At 40.0% G+C, this 19864-nt stretch overlaps 1 protein-coding gene across 2 annotated transcripts; it reads right to left on the bottom strand.

Annotated features, from left to right (window-relative positions):
• Positions 1-435: 435 nt before the first annotated feature.
• Positions 436-17924, bottom strand: LOC119901755 (SLAM family member 9-like). Of its 2 annotated transcripts, none has more exons than XM_038717409.1 (6): positions 17897-17924; positions 9530-9844; positions 9160-9444; positions 7275-7397; positions 6222-6265; positions 436-1834 (listed from the first exon to the last, which is right to left on the bottom strand). In XM_038717409.1, exons 1-6 carry the CDS (start codon positions 17901-17903, stop codon positions 1661-1663), a joined length of 948 nt encoding a protein of 315 aa, XP_038573337.1. In that variant the 5' UTR covers positions 17904-17924; the 3' UTR covers positions 436-1660. The 2 variants fall into 2 exon arrangements, with proteins under 2 accessions (XP_038573337.1, XP_038573338.1); XM_038717410.1 differs by lacking the exon at positions 17897-17924 and adding an exon at positions 10892-14868.
• Between the last annotated feature and the right edge of the window lie 1940 nt (positions 17925-19864).

Here is a 19864-nt window from a genome sequence, read left to right on the forward strand (position 1 = left end):
ATCATGGCGTCTATTGATTTATTAGGCTAAATGTTTCATGTAACTCAAATGAAAGCTGACTTTCACTTCTAGGCTTTCCGCTTATTTCATCCTTTTAAATCCTTTAACACTACTCATACATTTTATTTGCAAGTCACATCACTCGTCACTTTCACTCTATGTTCCATCATATCAATCCAATGATTTTATTCATGCATTTCATCATTTGATTTTACTCACGGAGCCACCAGCTACTGTCATCAGATGCAGTTGGTGAGATGGCTGGGCTTGCAGGCTTTATTTTCCTTTGCTTGCTTCATTAGAGACTTTAGTGTAGCTTAGTGACTTTAGTCTGGTTCTTTACTTGTTTACTACGTTTCATTTTTGCCTATTGTGACTAACACTCAAGAATGATCAGCCTGTAATGAATATAAAAACAACCAGGCAGAAAATATGCACAGTTCATTATCTGTTTATTTACAGCAAGTCATTGTTTTCTCAATATATGGCAATGTTATTGTACGTTGCAGATTTTCCTCATATCATGCAGGCCTACCTTACAACCTTGTTCGCTTCATTTCTCATTTGGGGAATTGGTTGCTTGCTAGGATGGCTGAATGTGCAAAGTGGTCAAAGGCTTGTCTTAATTTCACTAAAGCCAAAGATAAGGATTCCATTTATGTTCCAGGTTAATTTCTTGTAAGAGGGGAGGGACACAACGTCAGTGCTAATACACCACAACGTTACGCATCAGTTAAAGGAAAAATGCAATACCTTCGACTGTCTTTGAGTCGGAATATCATTATCTCCAGCTGCCGTTGGGTTTGATCTTTCTATCAAGTAGAAAAGTATCAATAGTGGTATCAATAAAGACTCGGATCTTCAAGCTGTCTCAATAATGGTTAGAAAGATAAGACAGAAAAATAAGGGACGCCTGCTGCGGCGAAGCAATAACAGAGTCTGTTGGTGTAATGCTAATAAGTTAAATAATATACAGACAGTACATACATACATACATACATACATACAAATACACACTGCCGTAATGTAAATACTCAAGCAAATGGTTGCAAGTGGTGTGCATTACTTAGACATGCTCATTGGTGAACTTACCATACATGTAAACTAGTCACTTTTCTAATGAAAGAATAACTATTTTCTATTATGACATATGATGTCAACCCGTAGTTCTTTCGGTGACAAAAGGTAGATGACAGAGCTAACTAAATGTTTGCCACTTTGCCACATTGATCTTGGATATATGAGTAGAATTGTATGTAAGTGTTCCAGGATGGTATCTCATTCATAGGAAAGTTTGCGCACATGCCCAACAGTCCCTCAGATGTTTACACATTTTAAAGCTGTAACACGTATTTCTCTGGCTGAGCTGGCCGACTGCCCACACAAATAATTGGTACAAAAACAATATACTCTATACAATATACCTCTCATTTAGATTTATATTGGACCTAATGGCTCCAATTGTGAAAATACAAAGAGCAGCATTTCTATTGCAATGTTTGTGGATGGAAAAAGTCTTTCCGTACTGGAGCAGATCACATGGGTATGTCAACTGTGATACAAACTGTACAAGATGTGATGGTGGGGTGTTGGTGCTTGCTGTGTCACCAGCTTAGGCAGCACTTAAAAACTGGAAATTGCTGATTCCTGATGAATTGTTTCAGGATCTGGCCCTTTGTACCTCAGCATACACGCTCTCTGGCAGAGTCCTGCCTCTCTCAGTGGTTCCCTCGGGTCCAGTGTGAGGCCCTACCAAGCTGTAGGTGGAGGTTGGAGAAAGACCGGAAGAATCATCTGTTGGCCTCTGATTCAGACCTCGGGTTATATCTTCGACCTGGAAAATTAATCATACATTTTGAGCAAGGTTGTGCATTATTTATATTTTACACTTTCTTTCTAATAGTGCTATTATAAGGTATTAACATGTGAAGTAGTCTCACTACAATTGACAGCAGGTCATATATGTCTTTCAAGGACTGCAAATTTCTGTATCCTTGACTACAAAAGTGATGACACTGTTTTTATAGCATTACACTTGTCTTATTTGTATCTTGATTTTGAACAAATATCTTGGCCGCAAGAGCACAACAAACTGCAACTTAAACACAGAGGCTTGTGCGCCTGCCCTTTTTCTTGCACTTGAGAAGTGTGTGTGTGTGTGTGTGTGTGTGTGTGTGTGTGTCTGTGTAGAATCGTCAAGTCCTGCCTATAGCCGACTGATAGTCGAATCATGTGTGTTTTTGTGCACACCTATTGCGAGCCGAAGCTAAACTGAGGCTTATTGTTGACCTTTTCTCTCTCTCTCTCCCTCTCTCTCTCTCTCTCTCACTCCCGCGCCTGCCATTCACCGGTCTTGTGCACAGTTTTGCCAGGTGCATGAAATTCTCGGCAGCCGTGCAAAACTTCGCACAACCGGGCAAGACGCCGACAGCAGAAACAGCTGATCAGACGTGAGTTACGCTAAGTTTGCTACGTCAGAACTTATTTGGAAAAAGTGTTTCCATCTCCCATTTAGCGCATTTAGTCTTTTTCAACATAGGTAAAAACCACCTCAAGCGAGCGTAAAAACCTTTGTGAAATTAAGGACTTTTTTATTGAATTTTGCCCTTTCCATCAACCTTTTCTAATGTGATAATTCAAAATGCGTATTAAAAAAACAATGATGGAAACACAGCTACTCACTGCAGGAAGAAAAAGAGGCAAATTCTGACAGAAAAGCAACAAAACGAAATTTAACTCGATATCGACATTCCTTTTAGTGAAGCTGAAGCATGTTCTTTGGCAGATAAAAACACGTAACACAACCGGCCTTCATGCAGCCTGGCTCCAATGTCGCAGGCAGACCATTTCCCTTTGTTGCCTGTCCCTGCCCTCCCCCCCACGTCGGGGGACCTGTCAATGTTCAACAGGGCGACTATGGTGAGACCTTTTCGCATGTTAACAGTGAAACAGGCGATGGAGTGTGCGCGCCAGGGAGACTGGCTCTCCTCCATCGACCTGAAGGACGCGTACTTTCATGTGTGCAGGCGTTCCTGGACACAGGAAGTTTCTGCGGTTTTCATTCCAGGGCGCCCAGTACCAATACAACCACCTGCCCTTCAGCTACATCCTGGCCCCGTGCACTTTTTCCAAGTGTGTCGAGACGGCCCTGGAACCGCTGCGGCGGTCGGGCATCAGGGTCCTGTTTTATCTGGACGACCTGCTGCTGCTGGCACCGCTGGTCCCCCTGGGCCTCCTCCATATGAGGAGGCTGCAGCGGTGGTTTATCCGCCTGCATGTCGACCCGGTGAGACAAAGATGCCGCCTCGTATCCGTTCCTCTGTCTGTGGCCCCGGAACTGGCCTACTACTCTGTCTTCGGTCGGGGTTTCCCTGGGCAGGGTCACGTCCCATATCTCGGTCTTCACAGACGCCTCCCTGATGGGCTGGGGTGGGACCTGCCTTTCTCACGTGGTGGGTGGTCTGTGGCAGGGCCGCATGCCTCTCCACATAAATGTGCTGGAGCCCCTCACGGTGCGGCTGATCCTGCACCTTCTGGATCGCCTGCAGTTTACAACTTGGCGTTGACTCTGGTGGCCCCGGAGCGCATCAGCGCGTCCTGGTTTCCCTGTCTCCAGTGGTTGCTGGCAGGGCAGCCGTAGAAACTCCCCTGGACGGTGGACGATCTCTCTCAGGCAGGGGGTTCGATCAGGAGTTACCCGCTCCTCGGCCAGCCTCTCTGGGTCTGGCCACTGAGAGCCAACGCCTGGAGGGCTTAGGTCTCTCCCGGGAGGTGGTTTGCACCATCCAGGGGTCGAGGGCCGCCTCCACTCAGTCCTCTTACTCCTCTAAGTGTTCGGCTTTCCAACGCTGGTGTCTGGACCAGGGGACGGACCCGGTCACCTGTCCACTGCCGGCGGTGCTTTTGTTGCTCCAGTTGCTCATGGACAGGGGGCTGGTGTTTCGTACGGTTAAAACCTACACTTCCGCCATTTCGTCCTGTCACGAGGGCTTCGGGGATAGGACTGTGTTCTCCCACCCCCTGGTGAAGCGTTTCCTTAGGGGGGTGGGGAGTGACGCGGCCTGTTGCCCCACAGTGGGATTTGGCACTGGTTTTATGCACCTTAACCCAAGCCCCGTTTGAGCCTTCGGAGACGGCGGACTTGAGATTTCCTAGAAGTTCCAAATAATAACGGCCACCCTGCTGCAAAACACGTGAAAAAGAAAAACTACGCTGAGGTACAGATCACTGAAGTGGAGGAGAGGAGAAACACTTAATTTGATGGTTGGAACTCTTTGATCAGCAACAACGCAATGCAAATCGACGGAGTGGCATTACAATGGCTGTCAGTGCAGCTCAGAGACTCATACTGGCTGAAATAAAGAAAACATGGTCTGAAATGTGGATCATCAAAAAAGATGGGAAATCAAGGTGCTTGTGATGTGGAAGTTAGAAAGTAGCCTATATATTATTTGATGCAGCTTATTCAAAAACAAAATAAGACTGAGAGAGTTTAACAGAATTATATTATTCTGAACAAAGACTTTTGGTAGAAAGTTAAACACTATATATTGTTGTTCCCATCAGACACACACCTGTCAGCTCCCACTGCTAACAGCCGACTGCCAGATACATTGGTTATAGCCTAGGCCTACTTGTTTGGCACGGTTCCTTCAGGTTGGTCTGTCTAATTCTGGACCCAGTTCAGCACACAGATCCAAGAGCACGACTTTAGGGAATCTAAATCAAAGTATTAGCCAGTCATCATCATGGGCCAGGAAATCTTCATCACATCCTCTAATCCTCACGTTTTCCTCTGCAGAGCCATAGCGCAGCCATGCAGCATTACAAGTGTCACGCAGTATTCACATTTTTACAGCAGAGTAGGCTTCACACCTTGTCAAAATGATGACTATAGTCAGTAGTATCCCCCACCCCGGGAGATCATTTAAGGATTGAGGTTTGACAGGTGAACACATTTTTTAATGTAGGTTTTTTCGGTTTGGCCTGCGTTATGATGAGGATGGAGAGTAGCGATTGTGTGAGAGCTGTCCCTGGACATTTTTAATCTACACAGTCCATATGTGCAGGTGGTGAAGATGTGCCGGATGAGTTGAGGTGAGAATGCAGATCTTTTTTGTGCGCCACCGTGGCGTCTCAGTGCGCTCTGTGCACCTGACAGCACCGTCTGTTCACAAAAGCAATTTTACACACAAAAATAAACTTAAAACTCTGCGCCACGGCCAGCACATTCTCACGTTAAGTTCATTTTTATACATCCCACTTGTGCCTGTAATGGTCAAATGCACATATGTTATACACCACACCTGATAACCAGTGTACGTAAACTTTTTGTGCGTAGGCAGCGTTTATACATGAGGCCCCAGGTCAAACTGCCCTCCCTCCCACTCCTATATTGACCCTTTTTGACCCTTCACTAAGCCACGCTGGCCAATCACAGCGCAGTATAGGACTCGCTCTAACTTTCAATCCAATTTCAATTCAATTTTATTTATATAACGCCAAATCAGTTATCTCAGACCACTTTTCATAAAAGAGCAGGTCTAGACTGTACTCTGTGATGTTATTTACAGAAGCCCAACAATTCCCACCAATAGCAGCACTAGGCGACAGAGGCAAGGAAAAACTTTGTTTCAAGAGGCAGAAACCTCAAGCAAAACCATGGCTCAGTGTGGGCGGCCATCTGCCTCGACCGGTTGGGGGTAAGAGAGAGAGAGAGAGAGACAGGTACAGACAGTAAAGGTAATGTTGGTACAGACTGAATGAATAATGGTACAGATATTTATAGTAGTGTTTATGATAATCGAAATGTTAAGGATAATGATAACAATAGGACTACTAGTAATAATAATTGTAGCAGAGGGTGTCGAGCAGGAACATGGGGGCAGCATTTGACTCCCTCTCCTATATCAGCATATCACCACAGAACATCCCCAGTTACAATGACTTCATCAAGAGTCTTTTCCACTGAAATGTTATGTTTAAATATGCAGATTAGCTTGTTTGGTTAATTTAGAAAAAATCGACAGATGCAAACAGACTAGTAGACTTAAAACAAACACAAACAAGTGTCCTGCCTTAAACAGTAAGTTCATAATTTGTGGTTGGCACATTTCTTTATTTTGCCTGTTTCCTCAAATCCAGTCTCAATTTTTAAATTGCTCAAAATCTGATATTCCTTGGTTTGTCTGGCAAATGTTAAAAAAAAACTTGATACTTACCTGAGGAGTTGCATAGATTGTATTGTCAGCATTCTCTCTTTCATCTGCAGGTCAGTAATAAAAAAATCAGTGTTTGCTTTAATTTACATTTCATTTGAGAGCTTTACCTTTTCTACTTCTTAACTGCATTTCATTTACATTTCTTGAGCTACACTTACTGTACATTAAGTCCAGATTTTGTTTGTGTCTAAATTACTTATCTTCTACAGGATGTAATATTTTGTAATGTTGTGTCGAAAAAGGTGCTTTGGCACAAACATGCATGCAGTTACCCCATTTTCTTCCCTCTGGGATCTGGCCTTGGAATGCTAAGAAATAAGGCTGCAACAATTTTGAGATTGTCTCGTTTTTCTACAATGAAAAATCTATCCTAATTTAACAGATGCAATAATGACATGTACACAAATCTACACGTGGATTTAAAGAGGTTATATTATACTCATTTTCAGATTCTTAATATTATTTAGGGGTTGTACTAGAACAGGTTTACATGGTTTCATTTTCATTTTTGTCATACTGCACATTGCTGCAGCTCCTCTTTTCACCCTGTGTGTTGACCGCTCCGTGAGAGAAGCATCTCACTTCAATTGGATCTTTGTTTGAAGTTGCACATGAGCAGTACCTAGCTATGGATAAGATAGCCAATCAGAGGTAGAGTGGGGTGTTTCAAAGTGACGCATATAGGTTACAGAAGTAAGGACTGGACTACAATCGAGCTGTTCAGGAACAGTGTTTTCTGTGGGAGATGGTAACTAACTTTGGGGTGGACTTTTTTTGTTTGCAAACTTATTGAATGCACAAAAAGATATATAACATAATAAAAAGCCAAAAAGCTTAATATGACCTCTTTAAGTTACAGAGAAGTTTGGCACAATATTGGCTACGGTAATGCACAGTTGTGGGTTCCCATCCATACTCCATACATGCTTCATAACACAAAGGGGGCTTTATGAGTATGGAAGATTATGAACTTTTCAAGAACACTGATTTTCCATATACAGTAAACAAATAGGATTTAGCAGATTTTACTTTACTGTTAAAATGCACACTTACATTTTCGTCTCTTTCGATGCCGGTTCACTAAGGTAAGAACTACAGTAAGAATTGCTATGACAAAAACTGTGATGAAAGCAACAACCACTAGGACAATAATGTTGTTGCCTTGTTTATCTGGATCTGTAAAGAAAAACAAAAGACAGATTAGAAAACGACTACTATAGCATCGAATCTTGCCAACCTGTGCTTTTGACAGACTGCAGTTTTGACCCTTTTTGACCCTTCACTAAGCCACGCTGGCCAATCACAGCTCAGTATAGGACTCACTCTAACTTTCAATCCAATTTCAATTCAATTTTATTTATATAACGCCAAATCAGTTATCTCAGACCACTTTTCATAAAAGAGCAGGTCTAGACTGTACTCTGTGATGTTATTTACAGAAGCCCAACAATTCCCACCAAGAGCAAGCACTAGGCGACAGAGGCAAGGAAAAACTTCCTTTTAAGAGGCAGAAACCTCAAGCAAAACCATGGCTCAGTGTGGGCGGCCATCTGCCTCGACCGGTTGGGGGTAAGAGAGAGAGAGAGAGAGAGAGAGAGAGAGAGACAGGTACAGACAGTAAAGGTAATGTTGGTACAGACTGAATGAATAATGGTACAGATATTTATAGTAGTGTTTATGATAATCGAAATGTTAAGGATAATGATAACAATAGGACTACTAGTAATAATAATTGTAGCAGAGGGTGTCGAGCAGGAACATGGGGGCAGCAGGTGACTCGCAACCACAGATCCAGACTCCACAGCTCCAGAGCCAGAAACACCTGCAGGAAGTGATAGGAGGAGAGAGGAGAGGGACGAGAAAGCACAAGACTACGGGAAAGAGAAGAAGTCAGGTCCGACACTTTCATGGCTGCGCTCCATTGACTCGTATGTAAAAGGAGTCGTTTTCTATTTCTTTTTTGCTGTATTTTTGCAAGATATGGTGAAACACTGTTCCTGCGACACTTGCACTTACAGTCACTACCCAGAGATGTTGAAAGGAGAAGTAGGATTTATTCCCTTTCCAAAACCTAAAACAAATCCAGAAAATGTAGGCTGTGGATTGTTTCTAATGTAATGTTAGTTAGCTAACGCTAGCTAATTACTACTGAATGTAACTTTGTAAAGCCCTACTGTTCTGCTTTTTAATTATTGTATTAGTGAATAGAGACCTACCCAGCTGTACAGAAGCAGTGTTGATTCTTAATATCGTTGTACTCTTTCTCAATAGCCAATAAAAATATGGTGGCTCATTTTTACTCTGATCGGTAGGCTTTAGCTTCTGTCTTCTTTTTTTTTTCATGACAGTTTGACAGCCTGAATTCAACCTTCAAATGCACAATGCAACTGCAAAACTGTCTGCTTCTTTCTGAGATTGCTTTTTCCAAAAGTTAGTTAGAGAAACAATATTTCTCCAGGGAGTGCAGTAATAGACTGTGGCAGCACCAGGATGTAAGTCTGACAGGTCCCGACAGTTTTTCGGACTTAGCAACAGTAACTAAGGGGGGCGTGGCTTAGCGAAGGGTCATTTATGCAAATGTTTTTGTTACAGACCGGATCTGTGATAAGTACATTTAAATTTGTTCAATTAACCCCTCTCTGTTTTTAATTGGTTCGAATCTGTATTCTGTAAATTATGATACCATTTGGAGGGAAATAGACAAGAAAGCAAGGCAAGCTTTAGATGGTCACATCTGGTTCCAAAAAAAACAAGATGCCAAACTAAAGGCTTTCAGAACTGTAGTCCACAAACCAATGAGGACAACATTTCTGCCACCAGAACAACTCTTCCTTGACAAATGCTAAAATGTTATAACATTGAAAAATATACATGTATTTTAACCATATTCATCTAAACTGTGCATTATTATCAGCAAGTTGACAGTCATCAGTCTTACCAGCATGTTGGAGGCAGACATTTTCGGTCATTTTAATGACCTTGGTCCAGCTGACCTGGTTGCTATGGTTACAGATGATTGAGTCATTCAGCAGGTAGACATGTAGAGAAGCACCAGAGGTTGTGACCTCTGACCGCTCTCCTCCCTCCTGACTGCAGGTTTGGTTGTCACATGTGAAAGTGCTGCTGATGTTAGAGTCCTGTGTTCTGCAGGTCACAGTGAGGTTACAGGAGTCTGAGCTGCTGGACACAGAGTCCACTGACAGTTCAACTGGAGACACTGGACCTGAGGAGGGAACGTTTGGGTGAAATGTTTTAGAAACATGGCAGCAGATTCTCTCTGTCAGTATTTGAAATGTTAACAAACCTACCTTGAACTCTGACATCGTATTCAGCTAGTATTTGTGTTCTTGCAGTTCCTGTCACTGTTATAGTATAAACTCCACTGTCTGCCTTTTGTACATTCTTCACTTTCACAGAGTATTTTTTCACATCAGTCTCAATCCTTCCAGTGTAGACAGGAGAGACTTTTGGTTCTTTATCAGGTAAATATGTTACTAAAACAAGATTTGCATTGAATTTCCATTGAAGAGTAAAGAAGTTCTCAGGAACATCAGCTGTCATGTTGTTGTTCAGAAGAACATCCTTTCCCTTCTGCACAAACACAGGAGTCACAGCACTGGAGCCTGTAAAAACACATAATACAATAAAAATCACTCACAATAAATGTTTTTAGTCAATACTAAATGTTACTCCACTCATCAGTTCAAAATTATGAAGTACTTTCCACATATTGTGGTGTATAAAGGGTAGAAAAATTTCTTCAAAAATTGTTTCATGACACAGTGCCTCAGGATAGAGAAGTTCAACATGTGAAACTCAGTGAGAGTAAGATGTTACTCAAAGTTTGTTTGTTTTTTCAACATTGCAAACTTTCTATTCTGTTACATAAGAAAAACAGGGGATTTTCTTTAACCTTGTCGCCGCTTTTCCCCCCTTTTCCCCAAACGATTGTTACCCAGCTTTGGTCCTTTGCTCCTTCTGTCCATGTGCCAAAGTGGCCTTGAGCGTTTGCATCATGGAAAAATTTAAGTTGTTTTGAACCAAAGCATTTGGCCAATTCATGTAATTTCACAAAGAATGTATAAAACTTTATGTTGTAATACATTTAAACATACTGTATATATTTCAATATACTGGTAACTTGTTTCTCTACCTTTTTAAAACAATAACAATTCAGAAGTATTTTCCTCAACACAATGCTCTTAGGTCTTTACCTTTGTCAACATTTTCTTTATCGATTTTTAAATGCAAAGGAGCAGAGAGACTTGTGGGATTTCATGTTATTTTACCGTCTAACCATTCTTTTTTATACCTGCTTATTCTGTGCATAGGAGTGTAAGGAGAACAAACTCTACACAGAAAGATCGATTCAAAGTCAGGAAGATCAATCAAAATTAGCATTAAAAAATTAAGTTATTCTAATGGCACATGTTTAGGTTTCTTTTACTAAGTATGATTCTACTTCCCTAACCTTAGCAAAGTAGTTTGAGTCACCTAAACTTTTCCAAACCAAAAACATAAAGGTACAACTAAGAAAACGTTCAAATGAATAGCTTTATTTATTGTATGCCTCTTACATGATGTTTTAGAGCTAATGTACAACTGCCAGGTTTTTTGAATAAAAGGCAGCAGTCCAAAACAAGAAATATTAGTAACAAATAAGTTTTTACCTTGTTTTTGAGACAAATACAGCAGAAAAATAGCACATAGAAAATTTCCCATTCTGTCACATGTCACATACGAGGAAGTGATCTGCTTTTATGCTCAAGCAACTTGCACAGGAAGTGTGTTAGCATTTTGTGGTAAGCAGGGCCCTATGGTAGAATACCATAAACAGAGAGAAAAAGAGTTAGACAGAGAGACTGATTGATTGGCATTTTGCCTTTATTTGACAGCTAGACTGGAAATGTGAAAAAAAGAGGGGCATGCAAAAAAGGCTCTCTCTGCTGAGAATCAAACCGTGGCTGTTGCAGTTATATGGTATGCGCTTTAACCATTAGGATACTGGGCTGCCCAGATACACTTTATTTAACAACTATACATTTCATGTCTCACAACACTCCTGAATTAAGGTAATATAGGTATATTTTACTAGATTTTCAACTTCATTGTCCCCCGATTGAAACAGCCTCTGTCTCTGAAACCACTATTACAGTATCACTGTTGAAAAGCAGCTTAGACTGTTAGTCTTTTGCTCAAGTTTTAGCAACTAAGTTTGTTAAGCAATGAAAAGAAATGTCTGGACGCTAATAAAGGTCAATAAAATCTGTCAACACAACATAAGAAATTTTTATTTGGGGTAAGTCCATCTATTTACATACATTAACACCTTGGGGTCTGACTCACAAAATGGTTTGAGAAGATAGAGGAAACAGACTCATTACATCATTACACTGAATGCACAAAATCACATGGAGCCAGGTAAAACAAATACAAATCATGTTAAAAATCCCATTAGAACCCAGCTGTTTAATAATTTGTCTCATGTTGGACATTTGCTTAAACTGCATGAAAAAAGTTATTTCAGGTCTTTAAAAACATGAAGGCTCTGTCTAAAAGTTGGTAGCAAGAGATTACTAGTGAAGATAGATTTTGATACAGTAATTGACAGGTTTGAGAGTATCAACCTATCTGTAGGGAGTGCAAGGGGCAATTGACAAATAATTTTAATGAAGGACATGTCTTATATTATTCAGCAGGACTACATAAAAAAGATACATATAGCTACTTCATTTACCTTACCTGACTTCCTCAGATTTTTTTCTTGATACTAATGGGGTTTTCTTAACAAAGTCAGCAAACAGCCGTTTTACATTTATTCATAACTAGTGAAGTGCACGTTCATAGGGGCCGGTGTGACGGCTCCCTTTGCTCTTTAGATGTAGTGCACTTAACTTGAAATGGCAGGCTTCTTGGTATTTTGTTGGCAGTTGAGAAAAGACACCAGAGGGTGTTGAACCCCATTCTGAGCAGGGGGGCATCGAGCACGAGGACGGCAGCTACGAGAGACCTGTGGGGAAGTAATTGCTTTGGACGGAACCGGCGCGGCAGCCGAGACGACGCAGCAGCGGGCGACCGTGAGAGCAGTCGCTAGAGGGGCCTGCAGGGAGACGTCGGGCGGATTCGGGCAGAGCCAGGAGCAACGCGAGTAGACGACCGAGTCCTAGGGCTCATTCCCTAAGTGGTGTTATCGGCAAGCCCTCGCAACATATTTTTTTAGTTGGTAATACCCGTTTAATTTCTTTTCACGTATCTTATCCACACGCGCCGCACAGGACATGATGTCTAAAAGACTTCAGAGATTAGGCTAGAATAAATTATTAGATTAAAACAAAAGATAAATGTAATTACATTTTATAGAGAGAATGGGAAAACATTTTAACCCATTAGAGCCAATTTGGGGAAAGAAGAAAAATTACCTAACCCCTTGCAATCAGGCGGTTGAGCAAGCTCCTGGAAATTGTCTAGTTAGCATATCATGAAGTTCTTTTAATGTGCAACAGAATATTATTTTACAATAGTAGGCTAACTTAGTATGTTATAATTTGTATAAATTTTAATATTAAACACATTAGGCTACTATTCCTGAAAAGGGTGAGAGGGAAGAGGCTAATCGGGGAATCTTATCTCGGCGCATTACAGCAAACTATCATTCAGTTCTTCATATTCTTCAGAACTGAAGAAGTCCTTTGGATGAGGGACGAAGCGTCTTCCAGTATCTTCAACCAAGTCCAGTTGCCCTTGACTTTAACCTTCGTTGGATTACTATGACCTGGATGACTGAGAATCTTCATAGACATTACAGCAAACTGTTGAAATTGCTGTTCTGCATGAACAGTTATTAGTACCACTAGTTTTAAAAGTACTGAGCGACTACCTAACAAATGGGAGACTAATCACCACGTAGAGCATTTTTCTTGCACAGTAATACTATTGGTAAGCTATATAGTATAGTATCTGAATTATAATGAATACACTAACATTAGCCCTTATCAAACCTTACAGTAGTGTAATATCAGAAAACATTTTTATTTGTGAAACAGTTGAGTTATTGATCTCAACTAATAAACTAGAGAGAGAAACTAGAGACAGAATAGAACCGATACACAAACCAACATGTGAATCATGAATACTGGCACCTGTTTTTTTCTCCACTCCAAGCGCTGTTTATAGCTATACAGGATCTCAACAGGTTCCAGCATGCCCCCTGTGCCAGCGTATTAAAGATGAGTACAGAATACAGAGTTGGAATCTAACATGTACTTGCAATGGTTTAGTTCTGTAAATACAGGTATGGCGATGGCGTAATGGTTAAGACCTTTGGTGTGAGAGGCCGGGTTCAATTCCCCACTGTGACCCATCCACCAATGTGTCCCTGAGCAAGTCACTTAAGCCCTAGTTGCTCCAGAGGCGTGCGACCTCTGACATGTATAACAATTGTAAGTCGCTTTGAATAAAAGTGTCAGCTAAATGAATAAATGTAAATCACAAAAACTTAGATTGTTGTGGAAAAGTTATTTAGGGCCCAAGGATGAAACATGCGAGGACCCTATTGAAATTGTAAGGATTATTATTATTATTATTCTTTCTTTCTCCCAAATGAATCGCACTTTTGATGTCCACAAAAACTCACCAATCTTTGCACACATGTCAGGTCTGGTGAAAATTTATGTATTTTCAGGGTCTCGCCAACTGTAAAGTTGGAAAAAATTAGCCCTACTTCAACCTACATGCACAAAATTTTCTGGGGACATGTATCATATCAAGACACACAAAAAAGCCTCAACAACCAATACCCTTACTCAACAGGAAGTTAGCCATTTTTAATTGAAAGTGCGGTTTTAACCTCTTTTTTCTAATTTTTCTAATGTACATTCCAAAGGCACTGACGATAAGAAAAGTTGTGCTACCGGTGAGTTTTTGTCGATGGGCGTGTCCGTGGCGCAGCATCAAACATCAACTCTTCGCCATGACACAGGAAGTTGTTGTAACTTCAGTGTATATGCTCACATCTGCACAAAACTTTACGTGCTTGATAAGTGTCCTGCCCCAAACACATCTACACGCCAATATTCATTTATAATCATAGCACCAAGTGCTATGTACTGCCACAAAGGGGAAACAGGAAGTGACGTATAACACCTTCATGCAGCATCCGAAGCACGAGCAAATTCACAGCTGCACTGCCAGAGCTACAGAGTATGCAACGCGGCTGCCTCACACCCCGATGCACTACACATGCGAGGGCCCGCCCAACACTGCTTGCAGCTTTAATTTTCTTCTGTAATTTAATTCAAATAGCAAAACTTGCATATATTCTAGATTCATTACACAAAGTTAAACATTTCAAGCCTCTTTTGTTTTAATCTTGAAGAATATGGATTACAGTTCATGGAAATCAAAACTTCAGTGCTTGACATGCTATCATTAATTTCCAGCTCTGGGTGTTGCTGGGGTGGGAATTCTGTAGTTGGACTTGGCAGATCTGTCTACCTGAGCGTACACAGTGTCTGGTGAGGTGGTGTCTCTGGTCCTAGCAGATTCTGCAGGTCCAGTGTAAAACATTTAACAGGGAGTAGGTGGAGGTTGGAGACAGACTTGACAAAATGTATGTAGGACTGGACTGACTCAGTTTGGGTTGATTTGATGTTCTAGAAATAAATAAAAATAACATTGTTAGAAAATGTTAATGTTTGCCATTATTACAAACCTAATGAATGATGACATCTCGGCCAGCATGTTTGGATAGATGGAAATTCTTCAGTTTACAAGATATTGGATCACAAGAAACTGCACAAACAATGACATTTGCATGTGGCAGATACGAACATACAGTATGTCTAAAAAAGTGAGTACACCCCTCACATTTTAGTAAATATTTGATGTCTTTTCATGTGACAACACTGTTGAAATGACACTCTGCTACAATGTAGAGAGTGTATAGCTTGTATAACAGTGTAAATTTGCTGTCCACTCAAAATAACACATCACACAGCCATTAATGTCTAAGAAATCTTGAGTGGTGCAATATAGCAGCAATGCAAAATCACTCAAGATTTCTTTCTGACCTAGAGTTAGTGGGGTTTTTCAAGATCAAAACATGCCTGTTTTGGGCGATTTTCTACCCAGTGGCACTGAGTAAAGTTAACCCATAACTTTGATGGCACTGCATTGACCCATACTGGGACCCAGCAGTTTTTAGTATGTTGGTTTTGTTGTGTTGTTGATGATTTAAAGGCTAAAATAGAAAACTTTACATTTTAATTTAAAAATTAAAAGTTATTTTCATATTTTGTTAACATTGCACATTTTCTGCTTTATCTCCCTAAATGCTTTTTTAAGCATTCACACTTCCAGTATATTATTCCGGGAGGGGAAAATACTATATCCATTTACTATAAATTAATTTCATGTGTAGCTTGAGGGATATGATTTAATTAGTAAAAAGCAAGAGTGCTCTAAAGTTAGCAAAGTTATTGTGATTCAGGTTAGTAAAATTATTCAAACAGCAAAACACCATGTAAAAATAAGTTGATTCAAATCATTCTGATGGTGATGTGTAATCATACAAAGCAATGTTATATGAAAGGTATGCTTTGCTACAATACTGGATTTATATGTAATTGCAACATTATGCTTAAATAACATGAAGATTCTGATTACTCTGTTGTCTGAAAAACACTGTGACTTACATTTTATGAAGAGGCAAATGCAGAGAGTGACAAGGCCAACAGTGATGCCAGTCCAAATCGCAATTCCAAATCTGATGGCTCCATTACGAACTGTAAACCAAAGAACTTCATCAGACACTTCAAGTTTATGTTCCTATAGTTTAGTGTAGTTTACACATTCCTAAGAAGGGCAGAACTGTTCTGGAAGCAAAAACAACCAAAGTTAAACCTAATTCACAACCTCCATTCGTAACACCTGGTTGACTTCAAGAGGGATTAGCTACTAATCTTTTTCTGGTCAGTAAGAGAAAGTAAGTGGGATGACACCTACAGTATTTGGTGACAAAATGGTTGATGATGATTTGCACATGACAATTACAAAACTTCAAATACACAATACAAACCCTGCTGTTTAGAGCAGAGGGAGCATGGGATTGGTTGGTTATAGGACAAGCATGAGAGAAACAGCATTTGAATACTTTTGGACTTTCTTTAAAAAACGTCTAGGTATTTTCATTTAGTAAAGCTGAAAAACCTTCATGTGGCAGTTTTAGACAAAGAATAATTTATATAATGATTTATATAATTATATAATTTCCAATTGGTAAACAAAATGCAGCCAAGTGTTGACAGTATTTTTGACATTTCACATTAATATAAGAATCTAAAATGTTGAGCATGACAAAGACTTTGTTTGTTTTGTTTTTACATGGCTTTATCCATTGTAGTTAAACTAAATCAGTCTGCCCCCAGAGAACTTTACAAAATGTGTGAAATGTTTGAATGGTTATAATTAACTTTAGTCAATTAATCACTGTTTTTTATTATGTCTTTTAAATTTACCTGCACAGAAAGATTTTGTCTCATTACCGTCCTTGGTCCAGCTGACCTGGTTGCTATGGTTACAGATGATTGAGTCATTCAGCAAGTAGACATGTAGAGAAGCACCAGAGGTTGTGACCTCTGATTGCTCTCCTCCCTCCTGACTGCAGGTTTGGTTGTCACATGTGAAAGTGCTGCTGATGTTAGAGTCCTGTGTTCTGCAGGTCACAGTGAGGTTACAGGAGTCTGAGCTGCTGGACACAGAGTCCACTGACAGTTCAACTGGAGACACTTGACCTGAGGAGGAACGTTTGGGTGAAATGTTTTAGAAACATGGCAGCAGATTCTCTCTGTCAGTATTTGAAATGTTAACAAACCTACCTTGAACTCTGACATCGTATTCAGCTAGTATTTGTGTTCTTGCAGTTCCTGTCACTGTTATAGTATAAACTCCACTGTCTGCCTTTTGTACATTCTTCACTTTCACAGAGTATTTTTTCACATCAGTCTCAATCCTTCCAGTGTAGACAGGAGAGACTGTTGGTTCTTTATCAGGTAAATATGTTACTAAAACAAGATTTGCATTGAATTTCCATTGAAGAATAAAAAAGTTCTCAGGAACATCAGCTGTCATGTTGTTGTTCAGAAGAACATCCTTTCCCTTCTGCACAAACACAGGAGTCACAGCACTGGACCCTGTAAAAACAGTAGACAATCAATTGTAATCAATGAAAACATATATATATATTACTCACAATACTCACAATATATGGTTATTTGGTCAAACTGAATAATTTTCCATTACTACTACATTTCAACAACAGATCATCAATTAAGAAGTATCTTAGTACCTAGTTTATCTTGGTCAGCTAAGAAAATGCTCATATGAACTGATTTTGTTGTCATATCGGTTGTCTTTAATGAAGGCCCTGAAGAGCAAACTGAAAAACATGGCTTTTCCTTTATCCTTTAAATCTTTACTTTGTGTCCTTTTAATTTAGTTATTCTTATTGTTTTGTAGTTCATCATTACACTTGATTGAATTTTAACTTTGGCAGATTAGATTAGATCAAATTAGCTTTATTGTATGTATTTTACAATAATGTTTAAGAGCTAACATACAACATACATTAAAAGAAGCAATCCAAAACATAAAATATTAGTAGAAAACTATGTTTTTACCTTGCATTTGACACAATAATGCCAGGAAAATAACACACAGAAACGGAATAGTTCCCATTTTGACACATGTCGTAAATGAGGAAGTGATCTGTCAGTTATGCCAGGACTCTAGCTTCCGTATTATAGTCATCAGTAAAATGTCAACCGTTGAGACTGAAACATCCTCTACTCTCTGAAACCCCTCCCTCTATTACAACTGTTGAAAAGCAGCTTGAACTGGCAGTCTTTTGCTTAATTTTTAGCATGTCAAGGTGACATGGGTCTATGGAGATTGGACCGGTACACATATGAAACAGGCAGACTGATGCACTTCAATTATTGTTTTCCAGCCTACTACTTTATAGTTTGGTTTACTCTCATTGCTCTCAGCTCTACTTTACACTTCCCGCTCAGCATCAAACCGTAGACAGAAAAGGTTAGCGACTACTAGCTGATGAAGACAATTGAGCATTTACGGGCTAAATACCTAAATATTTCTCTCAGGAGTTAATACGGAACTAAAAGAAGGGTGAATATTGGACTTGCATACAGGCATAGTACATCTCTAAATGAATGCTAATGTTGCATGGGTAAATATGTAACTGTTCAATAAAAAACTCTCCATATTAACAACAAGGTCATACAATAATATGTCACTTTTTCTTTTTTCTATAAAAACAATTTCTAAGTATTTGCTGTTGCAAGTTAGTTTAAAAGTAAAAGATAAAGAAATTTTTCAGTAGAATCACCACTATAATAAGATGAGCTGTCATTACTAATTCCTACTCATTACCGCAATTTTAATAAAATTTGTTTTCAACATATGTAACCAGAACTACTGGGACAGCAGTATTGGTACTGAATGGATTATCCCTGTGAAAAAGTTAGATTAATTCATTTAATGGTTAGTAAAAGGGTTTTCCACCTTAATAGAATTATTGCACTGGAAACATAATTACACAAATTCTTGTTAACAGTTATGCGATTACATGTGACTTTTCTAACAAAACACGTATTTTGTTTGTGAGAGTGTGTGAGTGTGTGTGTGTGTGGGGGGGGGGGGGGGGGGGTCGTACATGTGGATGTGCATGTTTGTGTGCGCTCAAAATCAGCTTGTGTGTGGCTGCTTGGATTTGAAAGTTGGTTCAGCTGAATTTTGCGTCCCTTACCCCTCTTTTTATTTTTTTGTGACCTGTGGATAAGGATTGGGTAATAACTGACATAATTGTACATGTCAATATATCTCAATACAGTATCTCACAAAAGTGAGCACACCCCTAACATTTTATATCTTTTCATGTGTCAAAACTGAAGACACTTTGCTACAATGTAAAGTAGTGAGTGTACAGCTTGTATAAAACATCACACAGCCATTAATGTCTAAACCTCTGGCAACAAAAGTGAGGACACCCCTAAGTGAATATGTCCAAATTCAGCTCAAAGTGTAAATGTTCTGTGTTATTATTTTCCAGCACTGCCTAAATCCTCTTGGGCATGGAGTTCACCAGAGCATCACAGGTTGCCTGTGGAGTACTCTTCCACTACTTCATGACGACATCATGGTGCTGGTGGATGTTAGAGACGTTGCACTGTGATTAGGGTTACGAATTGCAATCAGTGGTTCACGGTGCATTCACGTGCTCTGAGTTGGGAAGTCGTTCTTCCGACTTCAGTGTGAGCAGTTTGCCCGTTTGGGCTACTGTAAAAACATGGCGGTGCAATATGGCGACTTCCATGTAAGAAGAGCTGAGGTGTCAGTGGCTCATTCTAAAGGTAATACATAAACATAACGTTTGATTATGTAAGGTCTTTATTGGTGCTAATTAGCAGAGTTTCAGGAGCGGGACCACACATCAACCATGTCAACACAAGCATTTCCATAAATACCCACACGTCCTAACTCCTCCCCTTCGCTCTCGTATCCTGCACGGCTCTCGCATTCAGCACCCGAACCAAGACCAAGCAACAGCTTGTCGAGCACGCTACGCT

Source organism: Micropterus salmoides, unplaced genomic scaffold (assembly GCF_014851395.1).
Source record: "Micropterus salmoides isolate LMB-PRFRI ecotype aquatic unplaced genomic scaffold, ASM1485139v1 Ms_hic_scaffold_14, whole genome shotgun sequence".
Taxonomy (NCBI): domain Eukaryota; kingdom Metazoa; phylum Chordata; class Actinopteri; order Centrarchiformes; family Centrarchidae; genus Micropterus; species Micropterus salmoides.